At 34.3% G+C, this 27,393-nt stretch overlaps 1 protein-coding gene across 1 annotated transcript; it reads right to left on the bottom strand.

The window, feature by feature from the left end:
- LOC106142916 (uncharacterized) lies at positions 1-26,288 on the bottom strand. Its single transcript, XM_013344864.2, has 6 exons — positions 26,114-26,288; positions 11,176-11,336; positions 10,658-10,829; positions 9,545-9,776; positions 8,895-9,053; positions 1-809 (listed from the first exon to the last, which is right to left on the bottom strand). Exons 1-6 carry the CDS (start codon positions 26,129-26,131, stop codon positions 46-48), a joined length of 1,506 nt encoding a protein of 501 aa, XP_013200318.2. The 5' UTR covers positions 26,132-26,288; the 3' UTR covers positions 1-45.
- Between the last annotated feature and the right edge of the window lie 1,105 nt (positions 26,289-27,393).

Here is a 27,393-nt window from a genome sequence, read left to right as displayed (position 1 = left end):
AGTCATCATTCGTGGACATACCTTCAGTCAGTCAAGTCAGTCTTTTCAAACTTGAACTATCCTGTTCCCACGAAGAATATACTTCGCATCTTTTCTTCTGTTACTATTCTCTTCTGTAGTAGTGACAGGCTTTTCTGTCGTTGTAGTGGTCGTACTTGTAGTGGTCGTCGTAGTACTGGTGGCAGTAGTGGGATCAGACGAGAGGAACTCGGCCGGCAAAACGCCGATTTCATTATCAGTAACTACTGGAGTCGGGAAAAGGGGGACCTGCCCTTTTTTGAGCATATCCTTATATTTCTCCAACCCAGTGAAAGTTGGAAGGTCTTCTGAGGACCTTTGGATGTTCTCGTTCATGTACGCCGCTAATTTGTTTAAGTTACGGTTGATTTTTTGTATTTTCTCAGGAGTTAATCCTTTGTGAACCGCGTGGGCAGTGGGGACGATGGATTTTTTGGAGGCGGCGTAGTCGAATGGGGGGTGAGGGTGTCTGGGATCGTAATCTGAGTATGCGTCAGGCATGGCCGGTTCGCCGTAAGAGTTGACAGCTCCCCACGACATGGGTTTGAATGGTGGGACAGGCTGTGGTGGGGGTGGAGGTTGGTGGGACGCTGTAAGGTCTTCTGCGGCGTATTCTGGCGACGCCGAGGAGAATGCGTTTTTGATGGCGCTGTAGACCGAGTGTATGATGGACGGCGGTGGTTCGAGCGGCGTGTGGCTGACCGTGGCCTGATGGGTCTCGCTCGGGGAGGCCTCGCCGAGTGGTGTCAGTAATAGCACTCCAGCGTGCAACCCATTCAGTTTCCCTCGCCCTGTCTCAAAAAGCGTTCCAGTCTTAGTCATGAAGTCAGAGTCTATCTTTATTAATGTTATTGTGGTGCGTTTTGGTAATGATTTGCTCGAATTTGTGTTTTTTTATTTGTACTTACATAGGCTGGTTTAGAATTATTTGTTAGAATGGAATTTTAAGCGACATGTTTACCATTTTTTTAAAGTAGACTTTTTTATAGTACCTAACCAGCCAGCCCAAATATTACTATTATCAATTATAAATAGTAGCAACACTCTTATATAAATTAGTTATCGCATATGTATTAAATAATCAAAATTAGTAATTTTAACTTAATTCAGAATTCGAGCAATTCAAAAACACTAAAGCTTTGAACCTAAATGTTAGTAATTTGTATCAATAATGTACATCTACCTATAATTAAGTGATATGTACTGTTATTGTGTATAATGTGCGTGTATAAAGTAGTACCTATGTTGTGAAAGTATATGGGTACACTCTGGTACACGTTCGATCCTAGAATAAAATTGAAAAAAAATGAAAATAAACATTAAATTATAAAAGAACTTATAAATACTATTTTATATGAAAATAAATTCTATCATTCAATTCTATCATTAAGCCAAATAGCTGAACGTGGCCATTCAGTCTTTTCAAGACTGTTAGCTCTGTCTACCCCGCAAGGGATATAGACGTGACTGTATGTATGTATGTATATGAAAATATACAATTATTTAATCTTTTAGTTAGTTTTATATTTAGAGCTATCTTGTATATTAAGTACGTTAAAACTAGATGGCGCTGGATGTCGACAATCTGAAACATTTTTTGAAGATTTTCCTTAATGTTTTTTGTATAAGTTTAACTAGACTATAAAAAATGTAGAGCTTAGAATAGCACTAAGCATGATCTGTGATTTCGTATTATTTTATTTCTTACTGAATAGATAATAATAAATTATCTTCAAATTACAAATCTAAATCTAAAAAAGTTTTTTGAATTTTACCTACAAAAATATAAATTTTAAGAAAATTATATTTTTCATTGTTGAAATCCTTGTAAGTTTACAAACACACATATTACAACGTTTTGTTTAACTCTTACCTAAAATGAGTGTACAATAAATAATTTTTACAACTTATGTCTACAATTTATGTAATCTAAATTACATACTCGAAATAAATTGGCCGCGTTTGAGACTAACAAGACTGGGTCTTTCCGAACGGACACCTTTCACGAACTCGTCTTTATTTGTCGGTTGGGTAAGCATTATGTAATAATCCATTTTATGTACTAGGTCACTTTTGTTCCTGAAATTGTTGAGAATATACAATTGAGTAAATTTCCTATAGTATTTCTTATATCCGGTTGCGCTCACAAAAAAAGTTAAGTGTTGTATATTTACTTTGGTAATTCAATAATTTTCTTCAATAACGTTAGTTGATTTTTTAATTGATGATAGTTGAATTCAATCAAATAGTACATTAAAATTCCAATTTGGGACTAATATAAATAAGTGTTATCTTAAAATACGTACACTTACGTACGAATAAGTAAATCATAAATCACAGTAAGATAAGAATTAGATGAAGATTTTGAATAGTAAGCTAGAAGATATTATTTCAAACAAAAAAAAAAACATTACAAGAACTATTTCATATAACAGATACAAAAAGAAAATACATACTTACAGCAAAAAAAAAAAATTAAAATAATGAAAATAATAAGTTTATGAGTAAAGGTTTTTTAGTTATTCTTGGGCAACTGCCCTGTAACTTTCCATTCATATGTAGGTAGGTACAAAAATGCAGTCCCCGACTTTCACACATCGAGCGATGCGTTCGCGGCTTGTCTGCGGTAAAATAGCGGCTTATATTCGAAAACCCGATACTTATGTCTTAAGTAATCCCTGAACTGAAGCTTAAGCCTAGACTCAGTCTTTGATCAAGAATGCAAATCAACTTTACCATCATGGATGAGAAAAATTTATCTTGCTCACCATTAGGCAGAATATGCTCAAATCACTATATAAGTACATACATACATATGGTCACGTCTATATCCCTTGCAGGAAAGAGAGCGATCAGTCTTGAAAATACTGAATAGCCACGTTCAGCTATTTGGCTTAATGGTAGAATTAAGATTCAAATATTGACAGGTTGCTAGCCCATCGCCTAAAAAAGAATCACAAGTTTGTAAGCCTATCCCTTAGTCGCCTTTTACGACATCTATATAAGTCCTATTATAAAGTCTTATTTTGAAGTCCTTTATTTTCTCTGTCTGTATGTGTGGGCTTATCTTAGAAACTATGAACGTAATTTGTTCCTATTGGAAATGTCACAACAAGGGGTTTTATTAGGTAGGTTTTGCTTTTTATTACAACAAAATAGGTACAGACAAGCAAACCTACTCTTATCTCATAGTCTATTGAATAAAACATGACATTGTAATTTTTTTAAAGGGAAATTTTACCTCTGACCTCTTAGTTCATACAGCCGGAAGAATTCTTGTGTAAGAACATTTTTTACGTATCCATTGAATACGCGAAACATGTCGTATTGACAATGATTCAATACTTGTCATTCGGTATATTCATAACCCAGCGCGCGTCAGATTCTTAGAAAGTTAATTTATATTTTATTACAGATGATGCTTTAAATTTAGCTACAGAAATTAAATAAATTATGCAATTCACAAGCTGAGGCTTTGATGGTTTTTAAGGGGAAATATATTTGTACAGTACATATATTACAAAACTAGTCCGTAAATTTATTTATGTAATGCCTAAGTACTTATATATTCACATTTATACATAAACACATTTTTTTACAGTTTGGTAATCTATATTTGAATATGTACCTAAATAACTTACTTATTATGACTTATTTTTCTTTGTGTAATTTATATACATTTAGCCTATAGCATACTCTTTGTTTGCGCCAATTAGTTATCTGTGCGCAATTTCCATAGTTAAAAAAAAGAAGAAAAATCTTCCCGCCTTTTTTGAACGTTTACCTAATACACATCTTTTTATCTATTCCAGAGTTTTAATACGTCAAAAATTATAAATCAAGACTAGTTGTCCTCACCCTTGCATTAAAATTTAAGGTAATGTAGGATTAGTAACAAGATAATCGGGTAGGCATTGAGTATTATTTCAAAAGGATCTAGTATACGGAATCCACAGCGACCGGTCTAACTAGAATGTGATATAATATGCTTTCACTATAGTTAGTATACTACAATGCGTTACTTTGGTAAAGGGAACCCATATCTGGGGCAAAGACGATTTACAATCTCCTTTAGGTTTCCGCAAAATATTACATCATTAGACGATTGAACAGAAAAAGATACCTTTGCTTTATTTATGCTTAAAAAGATTAATATTTTATGAGCTTAATGTATCTTTGGTATGCACTGTATTTATAAAAAAAATCAAAGATATGTAGCACAGAAAAAATAAGGTAAATCTCTGCATATTTACACTGATACTATTAATAAATAAATAGGATAATGCAACACGAATGTTTAAAATCAGTTATAGTTACACTGATATGTTTGAGAAATTTATTTACAACAAACAAATACGGAAAAGAATTATCACAACGTTAAGGATAAAATGTTCGCTACAATTTTGTTACTATAATCCAGCATTTATATCTCAATTAGCTCAGAATTTAAATATTTTATATATGACGTTAAACGTCAAGTTTTGGTGTAATCGAATCATGCGCAATGGAGTATGCAAGCTATTTAAAGGGCAACAAAGAATGCTAGTGGCAAGGAAATATCACACATGACTCTGTCAAAGAATATCAATCAATTGAAGAAGAAAAATATAGCACGTTGTAGTTTCGTCACAGTGAAAATATTAGTTTCCGCTTGAAAGCGAAAGTAGACGTATGCAAATACGTTTTGAACAAGATTTGAAGGTCGTTTAGATGTGGGACATAAAGAGAAATCATCCGGAAAAGATGAGGGGAAAAAAGTGAAAACTCTGAAAAAAAAATGGAAATACCTACTAGGAACTAAAGTATTACTTAGATATATAAAATGCCTACGTAAGTTTATTAATATTATATCTTTGAATTGTGGAATAGTATCCACAGAGATCTTTTGCTTTTTGTGGGCTTGTAGGTAGTAAAAATGTACATTTTCTTGTTAACCGAGGCATGGCTGGCAACTTTACCTAGCACTAGCTGTGCCCGCGACTTCGTCTGCGTTGAATAGTTTGGGCATCATTGAAGCCCTCAAGAATGAATAATGTTTCCCTTTCTTTTCACTTTTTCCATTATTTCTTCGCCCCTAAAAGTTACAGCGTGATGTTATATAACCTAAAGCCTCCCTCGATAAATGGTCTATTCAACACAAAGAATTTTTCAATTCGATCCTTTAGTCCCTGAGATTAGCGCGTTCAAACAAACAAACAAACTCTTCGGCTTTTAAATATTATTGCCTAGCATTTACGAAGACGCCTTTTGGTTCATATTATATGGCAAGTTTTCTAATGAGCTTATCACTTGTTTTGAAATCTTTTATCCCCGAATTAGGTAGGTTTCTGTATCGTAAAAGTCAGTCATGTCTTCTTATAAAACTCGCTTATACGATACATTATGGAACACGCGTCTAAAGACACGTACTTTTATATCACGCGCGAGTGATTATCGTGTGACGTAAGTGCGTAACGTAGCACAAAGCACAGAACTAGTATAATACCCGTGGTATGTTAGTACCTTCTTAGTGCTATAAAAAATATATGTTTATCGTTTTTTATTAACAATGAAAATTTTTTGTGTCTTCTCAGTGCGGCAAAACTCACATGAATTTTACATTGTTTTTTTTTATGTTGACACGCCATACATTCTATAAGAAACGATTCTGTTAACCTAGTATCTTGACGTAATAGGTATCCAAGTTCAATACTAAGACTTATTAGAAACAAATGTTAAGTTTTGTACAAAGACGAGAAAAGAATAAACAGTGAATCAATTTACATGGTTAAAAAATATATTGTTCAAATCAATTAAGGAAATCTTTTGAAGGAAGATTGCGAATATTTAAAGAAATGTACTCAGATATTCACAATAGAATTAGAGTATACACAAACAGAATAAGAGTGTGCAAAAATATTGCAAGAAAATTAATAAGATTCATTCAATTTTCGAGTGTTTAATTAAATTATCATTCAAGTTGCAGACAGGAATAAAATCAGTTTTACGTTGAGAATCATTCAGAATGCAAAGATGAGAGACTTCTCGAGTAAGAGAACTAAGTAAAATTCAGATAAGTAAATTTGAAATTCAGTTTTCTAGAGTAAGTATTTAAAGGAAAATGCATCCAAGTTACAAAGAGTAAACATCTCATTTTTTTTATTGAAAATGCATTGAAGTTGCATATAGGAATAAGAGTAACAGCACTCTAGAAGAAGAATTAAGGAGAAGACCTACTGGAAGGTCTTTCTTACCAAATTTCGTTAACCATATCATAGTATTTCTCCATGAGGTGTTGGGAGGGGAATGGTGGGGGTTCAGAGTCTGAATGGTCATCCCCCGTGACCGACGACATGACTATCATTTCTGAAAAATAAATTTCATCTTAATAATTTCTCGAAAATAAAAAATATTGGGTAAAACCAAATTTGTCATTGTTTAGGTAAAATTATAAAGGAACCTAATTCGACAGATTTTGTTTTCAGCGTTTCGATTTTTCACTTTCCCTACCTTGCGCATATAATTGTAAAGTTAATGCGAGTATAATGATTTCATATATTATAATGAGACATTTAATGATACTAAAATGACAACATGTAACAAAGGAAACTATTATATTAAAAGTGTCTTCTTTATTTTATAGGGTATTAAATATACATTAAAATTATTTTTTTCTTATTTCAGTTATTTCCTGCACGCGATTGGAAATACAACAAATATAATGTTTTTATTTTAATTATTGTGTATCTACGAAAGTTTTTCCTTATGATATTAACCTATAGCACGCAATATATAAACATAGGTATGAGAAAGAAGTCAAGTGTGTATTTGTATATTTCCTTCTGGGATTATAATTGTGGCAAGATAATTTCCAATCAAGCACCAAAAAGTAAAGTAAGTAAGATGGTTGAATAATATATTGGGCTTTAGTATCCTAATTTTTTTTTCTATAATATTTCTAACTATTTATTTATCAGCCTTCTTCTTCAGATATTGATGATTATTTTGTTTAATTGATTTTTAACTCATGGTTAATATAAAATTTTCACTCATATAAATTCAATTGGATCAACCTCATCAACTTAAATAACATAAGTTATGTTTTTCTAGAACAGAATCCAGAATAAAGATTGTATACACTGTTACCTAATCTTCTCAATGTTAGCCTTAATTGATATAATTAAGGCGCGTTGACTCGTCTATGCGGTGAGCTTTCTCTTATTTGAATTAAAATAGGATAGAAGATATTAGACTTGCGAGAAAGACATAACATAAATTAACTTGTTATTGATTTTACTAAATATAAACTTGATTTTATAAACAACCATGAATAAATAAATAAATAAATGACTCAGAACGTTATAACCAATTCAAATAAGAATAAAAGTTTGACTAGATAAGGTTATGGTCGTGTAGATAAACAATACTAAATATTACGTGACTTTCCCAAGCATTTACCATTGTATCATCTCATCTGTTCTGAATTTAAATAAAGATGTGTATCGACCTAAAGCATGTGATTCTTATTTTCATCATAATTCTTTGCCAAGAAAACTTTTTAATCTGGCAGAGAGAGACTCTGCTCAATTTAAGCCGTTAGTAACTTTTTAAGATTTTTTTTAATAAATATTTTTTTAGTTTGATTCTTCATTCTTCCTATTTTACAGCTCACATATATTTAATTTAATTTTAAATTATCTCTTTTCATTTTTTCTGAACAATTATTAATTAATTTTAATTCAACCACAAAATATGTATAATATGTCTCGTATGTTAGTTCTTAAAACAATCCAAAACAAATTGATATATATTTTATATTATATAATATTTTACAATGCTTTGTCAAATTATAAATATAAACAAGCAATTAAATTAAAAAAAAATATATATAAATTTCATATATATGAAATTATAAAAAAAAGTTATATATTTTTTTTTATTTCTACACATGTAATTACACATGCTAAAAATAACCGTAACATGCGAACGCGCAGGTCAACGCGCAGCCTCACTTGTGTAATAGTTGTGTTGTGTGTTACAAAAGTTGTGGAACTGTTACATCGTCAGTTCCGGCGGTTTTCGGAACTTTAACCCGGGTTACATCACTTAACCCACATTTATATACGGTTGCATAGCTTTTTTTTGTATAATTTGTGATTTTCGATATTAACTGATTCCTGTTTCAAGTTGTGAAATTTAGAAAATGTTGTATGGATGTGCACCTATTCAAGAAAATTCCCCTATTTTTTTTTTTTAATTTTTGGTTTTGTGATGAATTTGACCATGTCTATTTATTTATATACCTATATACCTGTTTATGATATAAGTTCAATAATGCAATTCGTTAATTAAATATATATCGCAGCCTTTTGAAGAAAATGTTTTGTATGTATATAACTACTTTCATAAATAAATTTTATAAATATGTATAAGTGATAACTGCATTAATATCCGTTGCTTAGTTTAAAGGTAGAAATTTTGAAAACTTTTTTCATACTGCCTTTTTGCATAAGGGATGCAGAATTGTGTCAAAAGGTTATTTCAAATTCATCTTAAATTTTTATGGATTGATTATATTTAATCTATTCATTTAATGATTAATTTGTTTTTAAATATGTCAGGTCACTTTTATCAAAAATTATTCTCGTAAACATACCGAATCTTTGTGGTTTATTATCAAAACCAATTGTTTTAACAACTTATTTAAATGTTATACTTAAATGCGTTACGTCATACAATTATCTTAAGCTACGAACAAATCATTAATTTAATTGTTCATATATTGGCTTACATTTTTAAAAATAAAATTTTGTGTTTGCAAAAAAGGTATTCAAATTCCACTATTTAGGATAATCTTATTTTTCTTTAGGTCATAAATGAAAATAAATAGTCATTACCGTCTAAATGCGCAGGATATTTGTGTGCGGCGAATCCCGTAGGAGCGGATGGTCCCGTGTGGGAGTAATGCGCAGGCGCAGTGGGTGCGCCGTAGCCGCTTGGAGGGGGCGCGTACTCGACGTGCGCGGGGGGTGGGGGTGGCCCGTATACGGGGGTAGCTGGAAATATTATAATCTTACATTAGTTTTAGAACAACTGTAGTAGTTTAGGACAATCTATGAAGCAGCTTTAGAATTATCTTAAAAATCTATAAATGACCATGATCGACTGTCAAAGAATTTGACAATCAAAATATGAGGAGGATATAACTACTAGGATATAAGTATTCAGATTATATCCTAGTAAAGGTTTTTTCAAAATTCATATATCTACCTATTTATCTTGAGTTTCTAGTATCTTGAACTTCTAGGTACCAAAATACAACGTGATTCATGCTGACAATTAGAAACAATTATTGCTATAGCAATTTATTATTTTACCAATTGCGACGATTGTATGAAATTCTGTCTAAAACATATAGATGAATTTATATGAAGCCAAAAAGTATGCACAGATCGTTGCACGTTTAAATATGAAATCTCTGCTTTCTCCCCAGGAAATAAGACTGATTTTATAATGTATGACGTCACCAAAAGGGAGACATACTTACAATGTGGTTTCTTATGACTCAGGGCTGCTGAGCTAACGATCTTCTTCCCAAGGTTACTGACGGCGTCTCCTTTCACAGAGATCACTTTACCCAGGGTCGCTGCTAATGCACCACCTCCCTTTATCAGCTGTCCTTTGAGGATCGTCACTCCTCCCGTGATGGCCTTAACAGCCTGGAATAGCGTGTAGAATATCGACTTCTTCAAACCCCAGTAGTCATATTTCTCGCTTTGCTGTAGAGTGATAAAAAATTGTTACGGCATTGTTGTTATATTTCAAACAGTGGTGATGACATGACTTTTGTACCCTCAACTTCAATCGCTAGACTAGAATGAAATTGGAATTTCTATAAATACTCTGAATTCTAAATATAATCTGATGAATTATGTAATTTAAAAGAATTTTTAAATGGGCCAATGACTTAACAGTGTTTTGACAGAGTCCTGAAGTTTCAAAGATGAAATTGAGCTGGTCTGGAAGACTTAATCAAAGAATTGAGATTATGTACTATGTAATGGTCTACATTTTGTTGTCAACACGAATGAGCACACATGACTCAAACTACTAAAAACAACTTAGAAACGGACAATACTCCTAATTTCAACACGCAAACAGAAGAGTACTTACTGTAACAAAAAAATCGTACAGCTTAGTTTCGCTTTAATTTTGAAGGCGTGTATCATTCTAATATCTTCAGCGGTATAATAGACTACGAGGAAATTTGGTTATTCCAAAAGCAGATATTGTATGAAAACCTTCGGACCTTCGGACGTCTCAGAAGCAATCTAAAATTATTTGGGCCTACCGACAACTCATAGCTATCAAATATTTTTTTTGTACAAATTACACTGGTTGAATTAGCCTCGAAGTAAGTTCGAAACTTGTGTTACGAGATACTTACTCAACGATACTATATTTTATAACAAATAGGTACTTACCTATATAGATAAACATCCAAGACCAAGGCCAATCAGAAAAAGTTCTTTTCTCATCATGCCCTGGCCGGAATTCGAACCCGGGACCTCCGATGTCACAGACAAGCGTACTACCTACTCTAGCCACAGAGGCCGACATATTGAACAACGGAGACGGTATGAAAAATATATATACTTACTGGTTCGTACGAGTACCCATGTTCATCACTATGGCCTCCAGTTTTACTGGAAGCAGATGCTATGAGCGTGGCTGCTCCTGCTGAAGCCTGGCCCAGCAGGCTGACTTTGGACTGAAGACCAGATGCCTTCGAGACTACTGCCGTGAGCGCTTGAGCTGATGATCGTTTTGTCCTGGATAAAAATTTTATCATTTTAATTCTAGCAGCTGTGTGAACACCAGTTTAAGTATCTGGGATAAAGTGGCTGCTTAAAATCCTGTCTAAGTGATAATACATACACGCATACATATAGTCATGTCTATATTCCTTGCGGGGAAGACAGATCCAACAGTCTCGAAAAGACCAATACGCCACAAAAGCTGTTTAATGATAGAATTGAGATTAAAATAGTGACAGGTTGCTAGCCTATCCCTTAGTACCGATTACATCCACTCTGGAAGAGTCCGGGGCGTGGACCAAGAAATCATTATCTTATCTGAATTGATAATTATATAAGAAAATAGAAGTGTGCAGACTACCTCATGATCTCCTCAGCTGCTAATCCCTCGGCTAGTTTCTCCAATTGTTGTGGTGACATTCTGCTGATGGCTGCAAGGTCGATGATGTCAAGGGCCAGGGGGTACGGCATAGGAGCTGGCGCGGCCAGTGACGACGCGAGACAGGCGACGCAGATCCATACCTGGGGATAAAGATAATAAAATAAAAATAAATAGATATATACGGGACAAATTACACAGATTGACTTGCCGTGTGGTTCCCGGCACCAATAGAAAAGAATAGGACCACTCCATCGCTCTCCCATGGATGTCGTAAAAGGCGACTGAGGGGTAGGCTTATAAACTTGGGATTCTTATTTTAGGCGATGGGCTAGCAACCTGTCACTATTTGAATCTCAATTCTATCTTAAAGCCAAATAACTGAACGTGGCCTATCAGTCTTTTCAAGACTGTTGGCTCTGTCTACCCCGCAAGGGATATAGACGTGATTATATGTATGTATGTATTGAGTTAGCCTCGATGTAAGTTCGAGACTTGTGTTACGAGATACTAACTCAACGATACTATATTTTAAAATAAATACTTATTTAGATAAACATCCAAGACCAAGGCCAATCAGAAAAAGTTCATTTCTCATCATGCCCTGGCCAGGTGAACGGGCGGAGGGTCTGCTAGGTCTTTGTCTAAATAAAACAGAATTTTGCCTGTTCAAGGTGCGTCTTAATGTCGTCTTGTCTGAGTTTCGATTGTCCTTTTTTTCATAAGTCTGTCAGTTTTGGTCGTCTAAAAAGTCAAGTCAAAGAGTATGTTTGTCTATGGAGGCTAAACGGCCGCTACCCCAGGATTCGAACCCAGGACCTCCGGTATCACAGACAAGCGTGCCACCGCTGCGCCGCAGAGGCCGTCAAATGATTAGCACAACTGCACTTTTAAGAAACTGGATGTGTAATCTTGATCCAAAATTGATATGGTTTCCCTGCAAAGGTCAGACGGGAGTCGTTTAGAGTGAATATTTGACTTACTCAATCAACAATTATCGTCAAAGGCGCACCCCGGGCTCTTTTCCAGAGAGATTAGGACGTAACCGAGAGGGAGAACAAGAATTTTATAACTAATTAATTACCACTTAATTTTCGTACATGGATTTTTTTTATCATTATTTGATTAACACTGATTTTTGGTATATGGATTTTTTTTATCTTTATTTGATTAACACTGATTTTTGGTATATGGATTTTATTTCAAGAGGATTACATATATTCGCAGACTTTCGAATGTAAATTTCGTTCAAACCTCTAAAAGAGCTATTAAAAAGATATTAGTAAAATGCGTAATAATAATTTCTAAAATAGATTGATAGTTACGATTAAGACCATTGTCTTTTATTTTTAGGAAACAATTAAAGCTATTTCAACATTACAATAAATGTATGGGTAGGTACATATATTATAATATTTCGCTTTTATTATTATTTTGTGTGAGTTTCCCCCGTATCCTTAGAGGTCTTACCTACTATTTTACTTTTCATTCACCTTATTGCTAGGTTACACATTCTTTCACACCCTAGTACCACAACTTATCAAATAAGTAGTTACCATCATATCAATTTTAAAGTATTTTTATATCAAGTACTCTTGGGTCAACAAATCCGGCTTACATAAACACTAGCATACAAGTATGTCATACAGAATCATCCGAAATGTCACGACTCGAGCCGAGCGAGCCTTGGCAGTGAAAAGCGAAAGTAAATGCGCGCGCGCCGGCGTCTCGCGCTGTGACGTCACAGCTACCGACGACCGCGCTTCCGTTAGGTGTGACGAAAAGTTTAATTGGTCAGTCATTTCAGTAATTATACCTACAGATAAAGGAGTAGATTTTGTAGGGAGACAAGAAAGAGCGCGAGAAAGCATGCGCAAGGGCAGCGCATTTCTTACATGAATCGTCGGAACGCCCTAAGTGAGAATTTCCCGAAATTCCCACGGGAATTAGAGCTAACTGGATTTTCATTTTAACAAGGATGGAGTAACAGAAAACAGTCAGTTAAAAGTCTAACCAAATATCCATAAAATAATAAAATAACGAGGTGATTTCCGTTCACAGTTGCAAAACGAATGTCACGTCAATACGAGCATATTTTCTATGTGCAATGTAAAAAATTATACTCATTTTCACACGAAGGTGCATTTGCAACTTCGACCGGTGGTTGTCTATCATATGTGTCATACATCAATTTAAATTATATAGTTTTTTTAACTTAGAGAATCAACTACTTATATAAATAAATAATATTTGAAAAACTTTTACCCGTTTCGCTCAAAAAGTTATAACATTTTTTACACCTAAATAATAATCGATCTCTGTGCTAATTTCATGAAATTATTTAGAAATACAAGTGTTTCCTCTTATTAGATAACCAGTATAAAAATTTTGAGGTTATGTAGTTCTTCTTTGTTTTTAAGTATAAACTTTAAAGATAATACAGGATTTCAGAAAAGGGTAATTTTTCTTTTCTAATTGACCTATGTCTTCAATGTTTATCTAAAATATGTATTATAAAATATAGCAGGTAACGTTGGGTTAGTATTTCGTAACAATATTCTTTTCCAACTTACTTCTCAACGCGAAGTGAAACGTATATAAGTTATTAATGGTTAAAGAATTTTCCAAACAATAAACGTTAATTATATTGCTGACGTGGTAGTCCATCGAGACACCATTTATACGACTAACAGAAGACGACCATGGCTTCGCCTGATTTACGATCAAGCAAGTTATTCGATAAATCTCGTCTTATTAGACTCGATGACTACATAAAAACTTGACATAACAAATTCCAAATCTCTAGACGCAGAGATTTAGTTTGTGTGGGTCTTAAAAACCACTGAACTGAAAATAAAGATTAAACTTTTCAGGAAGGTAGATTTTAATTTAATTATTTTTTAATAATCATGAATACTAATTAACTAGCTTCGATTTTTTACAGTACCTTTTTTTACTTGAGAAATTAGAGAGTCTATCCCCTGCGGGGCAGACAGAGCCAACAGTTATTAAAAGCTGCATGGCTCATTGATAGAATTGAGGTTTAAATAGTGACAGGTTACTAGCCAATCGCCTAAAAAATTAAATACCAAGTATACTATCACTTAGTCGCCTTTTACGATATCTATGGGCATCTATGTGTATTCTTTCCTGTGTATATTTATTTTGAGTGGTAAAACTACATACGAGTATTATTACATCAAAGTAAAAATAAACAAGAATCATTTTCTCACCTAGTCAATACAGTGCATAAGAATGCATCTTAGGGAATTTTCGATTAAAACCAGTTGAGATTTTCTCATAATTAACAGACCAATAGATTAAAAATCTTAATTATATTGTGTTTTCGTGTTCATTAATTAGTATTATTGGTGCATAATAATGATTTTCCACGATCTGACAACCTTGTCTTGACTTAATTCTCACATTATTAAGCACTAATTTTCCTATGGGAGTTTAGGTATGCTTTTGAAAAATGCCTTTGTCATATCGTATTATCGTTGAGTTACTATCTTACTTCGAACTTAGTTCGAAGCCAACTCAATCTGTGTAATCTGTCCCGTAGATATTTAATTATTAACATCTTATTCATTGCCACTAGACACTATTTTATCATAGTATCGTTGGCTTTACAGCATAAGGCGGAGATACGATAGGTTAAAAAAAATAAGTTACTAGTTTATATTTATATAGATCTCTCTTTCAATTATAAGCCATATTTCTATACCGATACACTAAACAATAGAAAATTATATTCATCATCCATACATACTAATATTATAAAGCTGAAGAGTTTGTTTGTTTGTTTGAACGCGCTAATCTCAGGAACTACTGATTCGAATTGAAAAATTATTTTTGTGTTGAATATACCATTTATCAAGGAAGACTTTAGGCTATATTACAATCACGCTGTAAGTATTAGATGCTTGAGGGCTTCAATGGTGCCCAAAATAACTATTCCACGCAGACGAAGTCGCGGGCACAGCTAGTAATATTATATAATGCAAAAGCTTCTACGGATTTGTGGATGTGGATTTTCAACCTACTATAAGTAATTTGTACTTAACTATGTTTACAAAAAACATATCAAAACACATCCCTTTTTCGGCAGTCGCGTAAAATGCTCGATGTTCATAATAACATTGATTGATTACGCAACAACAAGATTGTGTCATACCAAACAATGCGATGTGATACTTTCTTTTCGTTGGTTTTGGCCCGGATAGCCACACTTGGGCCTTGTTCACTTATTGTTAGGCTGTGAACACACTGATGCGAGACGGCTGTCGATTCGCAAGTTTTTTGTTGTCGAGGCAGCACTCGAGTCAATTAGATGTGTTCAGTATAGCTTAGAAACAAACATAAACTTATGCCTCTTTCCAGGAGGGGTAAGAAGGGGTCACTTGCCATAAACTTGCATACTTCTTGCGCTTCATCGACATTCGTACTCTCTTCAATGATAGACAGTCATACAAGAAATGAGAGCAAGGCAAAATATTGCCCAAAGGTTGGCTGGAAGAGATTGCTTAGAGATAAGTACGCCTCAGTTCAATTTATTCATAATGTCTTTGGGGTCAAATTATACTTCAGCCATAGATATATAATTTCTGCGTGCCTCCCCCATATAACGTATGTGTAAAGTTTGGTTAAATACTCAAAGGTTATATTAAAATATACTCGATCGTTCTTACCACATAAACCCTTCAAATACCTAATTAGGGTAAATCTGCAATCCAATTTCCCCATATGTATCAAGGACAGTACATCCGCCCAAGAAAAATCACGTCTAACAACATGTCAGCCCTAGAGTAAGTACAGTGTTGCCAACCTCACTGTTCTAATTGCAGGTCTACATTTTTTGTTTTGAATCAAGTCTTCATAGTTTTCAGTTTTGCTATCCAAATCTACACTTTTATAACATTGACAGAAAAGTCGATACAAACAAGTATTATAAGTTTGATGTGTCTTGGGCGTCATAGCTCGCAAAACGACGTACCAATTTTATTTTATTTTTTGTTTGAAAGGTGAATGAGTCAGGAGCGTTCATAGAAATATTTAATGGAATTTTGTTCAAGATGGCTTCCGCCACAAAATGTCTAATTTTCGGTATATTTCGATATCAAATGTAGAGTTTGAAAAGTAGGATACTTTGACGATATGGCGTGGGAGGTTTTTCCATTTATAATTAATACTTCCTCAAAAAAATTCTTAAGACGAAAAATTCATAGGAAAGGAGATTATAAAAAAAGGCTCCATTTTTATAATCGCCTTTTTAAGTAGTGTCATAAAATATTGGTTTTAATCAGAAGAGACGTTTTCAGTCTTCTACATTTTCTTAAAAGGTGATGTACAGTTTAAGTCTACATTGGAGCTGGTAACACTGCGTAGCTCCACAGGCGGCCTACCGTGAAATGAAGTGTTGTGCACTTCCTTCATGTCAATTTTTATTTTCCTTGCGACTATAGTTATTTACTTTACGTAAACGTTTCCACATGATGATTGTGTTTGTTCGTAACGACGTGAGACACCCTGCTTGATGGTGAATTGTATGAATCTGTATTTGTTATACGAATAAATAATAATGGTTGTTGAATTCTTTATATAAATAATCAACAATATTTCTTTTATTATAAAAAGAATACTACTTATTTTCATATTTCTGTAAAAAATAACTTTTTACCTACGTTTTTAAGCGATGAGCTAGCGATTTGTCACTATTTGAATCTCAATTAACAGCTGAACGTGGCCTATCAGTCTTTTGGGACTGTTAGATCTGTCTACCCTGCAAGGTGCCGTGCGGTTCCCAGCACCAGTAGGTACAAAAAAGAATAGGACCGCTCCATCTCTTTCCTATGGATGTCATAAAAGGCGACTAAGGGATAGGCTTTACAAACTTGGGATTCTTCTTTTAGGCGATAGGCTAGCAACCTGTTGACTATTTGAATCTCAGTTCTATCATTATGCCAAATAGCTGAGCGTGGCCTATCAGTCTTTTCGAGACAGTTGGCTCTGTCTACCCCACAAGGGATATAGACGTGACCATATGTATGTATGTATGTAAACAGAGCTAACAGTGCTGCTGCTGATTGCATTGAACAGTGAGCTGCTGATTGTGTGTGTGTATAAACAAAAAATACGAAGGTACTCTAGCAGTCTAGCAGAAGTCACTTTTAATAAGTACCTATAACAAATAAATCTAATGCCTTTTTATTAAATTTTATGAGGATATATCTTGCTCTACGTTAGCTATTAAAAAATGAACAATGTCTAAGCAATTTGCAGTACAAGAACAAGTCGCTTAATTACACAAGCATAGTTTATAGTAAGTTAGTTTTGTACCATCCCTATATTGAAAGTCAAAGTCACGGTTCTCCAGGAGTAACACCCTGGCCCAGTGGAAGACTTCTCTTTGTGGCGGGCGAACCCAAAACACATAAGTAGCTTTTTCAGGCCACGTTCAGCTGTTTGTTTGGCTAATTCATAGAATTGAGATTCAAATAGTGACAGGTTGCTAGCCAATCGCCTAAAAGAAGAATCCTTAAATCTTTAAGAAGTTTATAATCCTATCTTTTATGCAGTAGCCGAAGTAATTTTACAGAAAAGCATTCAACCGAATATTGTAAAAAAAAAAAAATTATAAAAATCTTTTAAAACAAGCTTTTATTTAAGTGCCCTAAAAAGATCAAATTAAATTTCAAGTCCCGGCAGTTGAATATTGAGGAGTTGCATAGTTAATGAATGAATGAATGCGTATACAAAATTTCGTGTCCCTGCTATTTACCGCTGAAGAGATTTCTCGTACGGAACCGAACCTCGCAGCAGCATCAGGTCACGTTTATGATTAACATGCATTGTCATCGATTCTGGACCAGCATGCAAAATTTCAGCTCAATCGGATACCGGGAAGTGAGTCAAATTAAACTTGAAAGATTCGTCAACATACAAGTCAAACTAAATAAAAGCTTTTAATAAAAATATTGACAGTTTAAAAACATGATACAAATCGAGCTACATATGTCCAAATGTGTTTACGATAAGATGTAATGAATGTAGGTAAAAGTTAGCATATTTTTAATGATAAGTTCGTTGACCCCGAGCAGGTTGTAGGAAGGAAAGTGGCTGTCTCGGATCGAGATCTCATTGGCGCAGTCGTGTTGATTGCACACTTCCTGTTTAGACTAATATTCATTACGAGTATTTACTGGCACAATCTAAACATCTCAGATGCGCAGAAAGTCACATGTTCGAATCCCACCTCGTGTACCAATAACTTATTTCGAAAGTTATGTGTTTGAATATTAATAAATAATGCTCTTACGGTGGTCGCTTCCTGTAAAAACCTGACTCCTCTCCAGTGGTGAAGATGAAACCGGGACTAAAAGCCAGGACTGTGAAGACCATCTAAACATCAAAAGAGAAATTAATCCACCAAAAACATTTTCTTATTAAAATGTTTACAAGTCTACGTAGGTACCTTAACCTGAGAAAAAGTTGTCAGATTATTCGTATATTTTAAGACTAGATAATTATATAGTCTTCATCTAAAAGCTCTTCACTACACCTTAATAAAAATATATGAAAACGTGGTCAGATAGCACGTTGACCCAAGATAGGTACTTGATCCCGTAGTTTTTTTTTTCTGGTAATTTTCACGGTAGCGTGATCTCCCGTATTAGCTAGTCATTATTTCTTCATTCAATTTCGTCGGTCAAGGGTACTCTTGACCTGACCGTACATACATACATATTTTAAGAAATCAAAATTCATAGTGTACCAAGAATCTGTGAAAGTATAGTTATAAAGTTAGTTATTCCTACAGAAAATAAAAGGAGAAAAGAGGACAGAAATAATCAGTATAAAATAACTGTATATTATTAACATAAAAATTAAGAATCTTTGACAATAAAAATTATCTTTGACAATAAAAATTATCTTTGACATATCTCTAACAAACAAAATCATGGCAATCGTTGCTATGGCGTATACCAAGAAGGTTGCCTACAAATCTGTGAAAGTATAGTTAAAGTTGACGTAAGGAATGCATTTAATTTTTTAATTGACAACATTTCATGCCCCGAAAAGCATGTTAAGTGATGAAACTAGCAAGAATTTGTCACAACGGATATAAAGATTAGTATTATACTTAGATGGTGAAATGGAATTCCAATTATTGTGAAGTACATACTATATTAGTACCTATCTAGGTAAAAACATGTAAGTCAAAATATAACTATAATGTAAAAACTTAAAACATGAAAATAACGTGAGATATTCTAATCCATGACAATCATTGTGAAAATTAACAAAAGACGATCACAATTTTTCTTCAATTAATTATTTACTTTTTTTCTTAGCGGCCAGTGGGCTATACAATTTTAAACAATAATAAAGGAATACTGTCCTGTAAAAGAAGATATGTATAATAACAGGAACAGAAAAGGGATGTTAAGATGAATGTGATGGTGAACGAAAGAAGTTTGACTTATCAAATATATGAGGAGAGTGTGAATTGGAACGTTAGAAGAGGAAGGCTAAGACAAACGTACCATGATCAAAACGGGAACGAAAGTATGCCGGGATCGTGGCAAGTGAAAAATACATATTTAGTCTCTGCCTACTCCCCCGGGGAAGAGACGTGATTTTATGTAGTTTGACTTCAATCTACCAGGCAAAAAGCAAGTCGTATCAATAAATCGGGGGAACAGATTTAAATTATCTGTTTGATTTATATTAAGTGGGTCAGCTGTCAGCTTATAAACATTTATAACCATTTATAAAATTGATAATTTATATGCTCTGAAAATATTAGCAAAATTATTGTCGCCTTAACTGTTAATACTTTTTTACCTTGATTTCCTCCTACGGTTTTTATGAAGAAAAAGCCTAGTCATATACTACATGCTTCGCTAGAATGGCGCGATAAAGTATCACTGTCCCGTTTTACGTCATAATAAAAAACGAAACAGCGATAGTTTACCACACGACAAATACGGCTTCGGGCGTAGAGTTGGACAAATGCATTTAAGGATTTGAGAAAATTACCAATAGATGCCCATATATTTCTTCCCTTTGGGCATTTACCCGGGCATTTATTGGGAATTTTCCCAATTTGCCTTACATGCTCGGGCATTTGCTCATCTCTAGTCGGTTGTACCATGCTAGCCCCCTGATCTAAAACAGTTACTCAATGAAAGACGGAAATAAATATATTTTCAATTAGACATAATATTTTGTTATGCAGTGCAAATGATTACATAAATGCATTCTATCAAAATTTGAAAGTATGCCAAGCTACGCGAAGACGTTCAAAACATCATTTGTGGGTCATCGATTAAAAAAAAAGTAAAAACTAAACTCTTTACATAATGTATTTGATGGGTGCAAATTCAAAAGTAGGTAACTGTGTTTGATGATAATTTAAATGTGTTCGATTTATTTTAAAAAAAAGTATTATGTAACCAGTCTTATTCTTCGTCCTAGCACATTATTAGGGCCAGTGCACATCAATGGTTAATTGCCGCTATAACTCTATGCTTTAGACTTTTTTCCACTTTGATCAGTTTGATTTACCTAATACTTTATCAGGACCTAATTAAGTGTCATTCTCAAAATGTTAATGAATACTGTATCTTACTTTTGATACTTCACTACAGTAATAGTGTGGTAGTGATAACAAAACATAGTGTGTGTCAAAATTTCCATAAGGCAAAGGCTTGGGTGTTATAAATCTCAAATAAAATTTATATTGGGTTATTTTTTTATACACAATTTACAGGTTACTTAGAAGAGATCGCTCTTAGTGATAAGGTCACCTTCTTTTGCTATATTTTTTATTACATGATTGTGAATTTGCTGTAAATTATTATACATCCATGGAAAAGATATAGAGTGGCTATATGACAGGGACCACACAGCAGAAGGTGTTTCAATGTACTTACCTAAACAATCTATACTAATATTATAAAGCTGGAGAGTTAGTTTGTTTGAACGCACTAATCTCAGGAACTACAGACTGGTTCGAATTGAAAAATTATTTGAATAGACCATTTATCGAGGAAGGCTTTAGGCTATATAACATCACGCTGCAACTATAAGGAGCAAAGAAACAATGGAATAAGTAAAAAAAACGGGGAAAATAATTCATCCTTGACGGCTTCAATGATGCCCGAAACAACTATTCCACGCGGACGAAGTCGCGGGCATAGCTAGAATAAAAATATAGAGGGCGTGATCACTTTCGTACAGGTATTGGCTACAATACAACTAATGGTAATATTTAACTTGACTCAGTTCAGAAAGCAAAACGGCGTCACTTTCAATGTGTATTGTGTAACTGGTGTCGTTGCCCTTAACATGTGCGTTAAGTAACACGCGGACTTTGAAAAATAGCAGTTCTTCCCGTCTTACATACATAAATTGATAGATAAATAAATAAATATATACGGGACAAATTACACGGATTGAGTTAGCCTCGAAGTAAGTTCGTGACTTGTGTTACGAGATACTAACTCAGCGATACTATATTTTATAATAAATACTTATATAGATAAACATCCAAGACTCAGAAAAAGTCCTTTCCTCATCATGCCCTGGCCGGGATTCGAACCCGGAACTCCGGTGTCACAGACAAGCGTACTACCGCTGTGCCACAGAGGCCATGAGAGATAGATAGATAGACTCTTTATTGCACCATAAGAATAAGAAAAACAGAAAAAGAAACACAGGTAATGAGGTACAAAGGCGGACTTATCGCTAAAGCAATCTCTTCCAGTCAACATTAGGGTGGAAGGAAATTAAAATAGAAAGGTGACATAAAGGATAAATATATCTCAGTTTATCATAGTTTACGAGCATACATTCGTTTTCTAACTCTGGGTTTTAGTCCCGGTTGCACCCTCAATTTTAGATAAAAATTAAATTTATTCATAATTATTTTATTTTCTTGAAATCAAATATTGACTATGTGTGAAGTAATTTTTTTCTTTTATTTATTGTAACAAATTGACATAATATTTTATCATTTTATTAAGAATTAATTGACTTAAGTGACTTATGTATAATTTTATAATAATTTGCATGCTATAATTAATGGCTGACCAGGAGGAAATATGTTTTGTTTTACACCTTTTGTAAACCCTATTCAAAAGCAAATAAATATTCTATTCTATTCTATTCTATTCTCACCCTTTTGAAGAGGAGTTCAGGATATGCCTTTGAACATGAATCCTGGATTGGGCGATTAAAAAAATTACAAGCGCTTTTGGAAAGCTATGAGAAAATGCTATCACAAAAGAGTACAGATGGCACAGAAGTATTGTATACACATTATACGTCTATATCCATTGCGGAATTGACAGTGCCAACAGTTTTGAAATGACTGAAAGGCCATGTTTAGCTGTATGGCTTAATAATGGGGTCGAGATTCAAATAGTTATAGGTCACTATCCTATCGCCTACAAGAGGAATCTCAAGTTTACATAATAAATCTTAACTGACATTTCAAACTCCAATCTATACCTACCTTAGTCGTCTTTTACGACACCAACAAAAAAGATATTTTATTGAGCGGTTCTATTCTTAAATGCCGGGAACCATGCGGCAGTATATTGTATATGTAAATATTCTGCGAATATTAGTTTGATAATTCCACGAGCAAATAAAAATGCATCAACAAAATTATAGTCTGTCTAAAGCCAGAATTTTGGGTGGAGCTTGTGAAAGTTACAAAAAAATTTTACGAAAGTAAAAATTATGAAGTCTACAAGTAATCTTTTAATCATCATTCAGATAGTGACAGGTTGCAGCTAGTTCAAATTAAAAAAGAATCCTTTTACGTTCATCACTACCAGAATATGGACTAAGTAGGTGAATTGCTTATGTGTCTAGTCGCCTTTTACGAAATCAATAGGAAAAGGATGGAGTAAAGTGCCAACTAGACGGCCTAGCAATGACAGAGCATGATAAATTGCCTGTTGTTACCCATTCGTTCCACTACAATCGGCTTAGTGACGGACACATCTTGTTACATTGTTACGTTCGTTTACAAGTACTGAAGTAACATCGTTAATTTACATTGACAATAGTTGTGTAAAGCATAATGTGATTATGACGTTTTTCCTGATATAGAAACTAGTGTGTATCTTTTGGGTGCCGTGTGGTTCCCGGCACCAATAAAAACAGAATAGGACCACTCCATCTCGTTCCCATGGATGTTGTAAAAGACGACTAAGTAGCCTTACAAAGTTGGGATTCTTCTTTTAGGCGACGGGCTAGCAACCTGTCACTATTTGAATCTCAATTCTATCATTAAGCCAAATAGCTCAATGTGGCCATTCAGTCTTTTCAAGACTGTTGGCTCCGTCTACCCCGCAAGGGACGTGACCATATATATGTATGTATATGTGTGGAATCATCTCTTAAACACATATAATATGTCTCAATCTATTAAGAAATAGTAATTCACACGCGGCTGACCACAAGTGTGAATTATGATGTATCACACCCGTCATTTCGCATTGCACTGCGCAGCTTTCCTAATCGAATTGGCGATATGAACATCGATTGTTAGTTATTATAGTACGGTATTTACTTAATACCATTTAAAAATCATGATGCAGAACCGTTTCACCAAGGACAAGATGGACCTATGTAGGGCACTCGATGGGAATAGAATCGAGAATCTCAATTTCATAATAAAGGCAGGCTGGTGAACGTGGCTTTAGAGACTTTCAGGCTATTGGCTCTGTCTGCCCTGTACGGGAACGAGATGAATTGAAAGTATGTATGTATGTAGTAGGAGATGTTTATATGAATAAAGCGTCTGTGGTCGAGCGGTTAAGGTGCCCGGCTAAAATGCGCAAGTAATGCGTGTCGGCACAGGTTCAAATGCTACCTCGAAGTGGTGATTCTTCACGATTTTTCTACTAAACCTGAACTTCATGATTTATTTAATTTATTTGGACTTTTAAATATTGCAGAAATTGACTAAAGAATAAAAGCACTAACATCAGTCGTCAAGAGTAATATATATATATATGCGTGTGTGTGTATACATGTATATATGATCACGTCTATATCCCTTGCGGGGTAGACAGAGCCAATAGTCTTGAAAAGAATGGCGACGTTTAGTTATTTGGCTTAATAATAGAATTGAGATTCAAATAGTGACAGGTTGCTAGCCCATCGCCTAAAAAAGTCAAGAGTAATCAAATCGTAAAAATCGCGAATCTAAAAAAACACTTCTTAATTGTCCTGTTTCATTCACCGTTCAGTTATAAAAGTTCAACACAACAACATTATATCACACACGCTTCTCATCTCAATAATAGCATAATGTTTACTGTTTATGATTAATTCACACCTTTTTATGGTATTTCTGTGCATACAGTAATTCTATGCGAGCAAGAAAGTGAAATTTCTCCTTGAAACTCATTAAGTAGAGGGCAAATGCTCTATGGCACGTGTTTCTTTGAGACAAAGTCGGGGAAAACGACCTAGGTTTTTCAAAAGCAAAATGAAATAACAGACGTCATATTAAATTACTTTTGCTCCTATAGCGAATGGGAAGTTAACCTTCTTCCTCCTAGCTTAAGTCCCAGTTGCATCCTCACCGCATGGACCTTCGATGATGGATCCTGGATTGGCTAAGTCAGGTTTTACACGAAGCGTCTCCCGCCTGACCTCCGTAATCTCTCCAGGGGAACCTAATCCGTATTGGATCGATCATGGTTACACATCCAGTTGCCTGAATGTGAAGGTTTCCTCACGATGTTTTCCCTTACCGTAAGAACATCGGTTAGTTTTCAAACCAATGTACATAACTTCAAAAATAGTCATTGTTACATGGCCGGGGTGGGATTTGAACCTGTGCCTTTTTGCACCACACGCATTTTAACCGGGCACCTTACCAATTAGACTACCAACGGTCTTTTAGATGAGAAGTGAAGGTACTTCATTTTAAAGGGTATTTTTTCATAAAACGATACTTTGATTGTTTACCTTAGTAAACTTTATCTAAATGCATGGACATTACGTGTAGTGTGCAACCTCTGAACCACGGGAAAACCACGATCCACGGGTTCAATCGCTTGTAAGGTTTTTGAAGGAAAACGAAATTTTTCTAATGGGCCTGCTTCTTAGATGTTTACTTATTTATGTTACTTTAAAACTTAGTACTGCCGTGTGGTTCCCGGCACCAATACAAAAAAGAATAGGACCACTCCATTCTTTCCCATGGATGTCGTAAAATGCGACTGAGAACTAAGCTAACAAACTTGGGATTCTTTTTTAGGCGATGGGCTAGCAACCTGTCACTATTTGAATCTCAATTCTATCATTAAGCGAAATAGCTGAACGTGGCCATTCAGTCTTTTCAAGACTGTTGGCTCTGTCTACCCCGCAAGGGATATAGACGTGACCATATGTATGTAAAACTTATTATCATTTTGTAATTTCTATTTTTAGGTGGCCGTATTATGGCGCAGTTGTCGGACATCTGAACCAAAAATTTCCGGGTTTGATCCCCGGTCAGGTCATAATAGAAAACGAACTTTTCCTGATTGGCCTAGGTCTGTGATGTTTATCTATAGGTATAAGATATAGTATCGCTATGTTAGTATCTTGTAACAAAAGTTTCGAACTTACTTTGAGGCTAACTCAATCTGCGTTTATTTATCCCTAATCTATTTTTCCGTATTATGTCGTTCATACACATAATTCATGTATTTTGGGTAACATACCTACTCCTAAATTGTGACAGACAGACGTTACTTGATGCGGTTAGATTTAATTTAAATAATAAATCCATATAATAAGCAAGGAAACTATATAGCACATTTCCTATAGACTTCGAACCCGCCACACACAATCATATGCCACTTAACCACTCCACACCACACAACCATAACATAACAGGACTTACCCTCACGTTACGTATCATCCTGGACTGAGCGAAAGTCACCACAAACACAACACGTCACTTTCGATTTCACAGTAATCGATAAACACTATCGAGTCCCCAAAACAGGCTTATAATCGATGCTACCGAATTTCCGCCCGACTGTACTTTCTAACTATACGTGCGTTCGTCGCACAAGTTGCAGTCACTCTCACCGCGCCGCGAACACTTTTTCTTTTTATTTGAACTTCGAATCCCCACTATTTCGATTGTGTATTATCGCATAATCGTTATCAATATGTCAGTTCAAATTTAGAAGATGTTTGGTATTTAGTTTTTTTTCTTAAGGAAGCATTTCCTGTGGGATATGATGAAAAATGGATTTTAAAAATTACTTAATGCAAACCAAAATTTAAACAATATAAATCGAACAATTTAGTGTCGTAATTGTAATAAATATTTTAAATTAATATTCGTAAATTATAATAAAAACAATGTTAGTATCTTCTCAAGAATTTCTCAAGGATATGAAGAGAACAATCCATTTATATTAATTATGAGAGTAGTTTTTGTAATTTTGTCTTTATTATTTATGTTTAAGCATTTATATAAGACTGGAAATTAAAAAAAAATATCTGTGATGAACTCAGAACTAAATCTTAAAAATTATACTTCCTATCCTATACATAAAGAATTTATTATTTTCATACAGTAATTGTGACTCTCCTCATGACATTGATAACTCTTCGTGATGTGTTACACTTACCTTCAGGGTATACTTATATAATCCTTCCGGCGTTAGCAGCTTACCTCCTCACCTCTCTTGAGAGGAACCACCACAATCCTGATATAGGTTAGTCAGTCTAATCGAAGCAAGTCGTGCCTGATTTTGCAGGAGAACCTTGGATCATTAATAAAATAGATTTATTTTCAAAACTGGATACAAGGTATCACTTATTGACGTCACATCACTTAAATCTAATTATAACTACTACCGCTTCCAAAGCGCATGTGTAGAAGAAGCGGCGGAACAAACTACACTGCAGTGCAGCATATATAATATATAATATGTATTAAATAATTAAAAAAAAAAAACAATTAAATGTGTCAAGTCAAAAACAGACAAATCTTCATACGTGTACATTACATAATAACCTACATTAGAAGTAAGTAATATTTATGAGATTTAGAAATAACAAAAAGGAACTGTTAGAAAGTATGTTTGTGCCAACCAACATGCGTTGAAACCAAGAATGATTAATTTAAGTTTACGAAGTAATACATACATACATACATATGGTGAC

Source organism: Amyelois transitella, chromosome 9, assembly GCF_032362555.1.
Source record: "Amyelois transitella isolate CPQ chromosome 9, ilAmyTran1.1, whole genome shotgun sequence".
NCBI classification, from domain to species: Eukaryota; Metazoa; Arthropoda; class Insecta; order Lepidoptera; family Pyralidae; genus Amyelois; species Amyelois transitella.
This window is presented reverse-complemented; position numbering and strand designations above follow the sequence as displayed.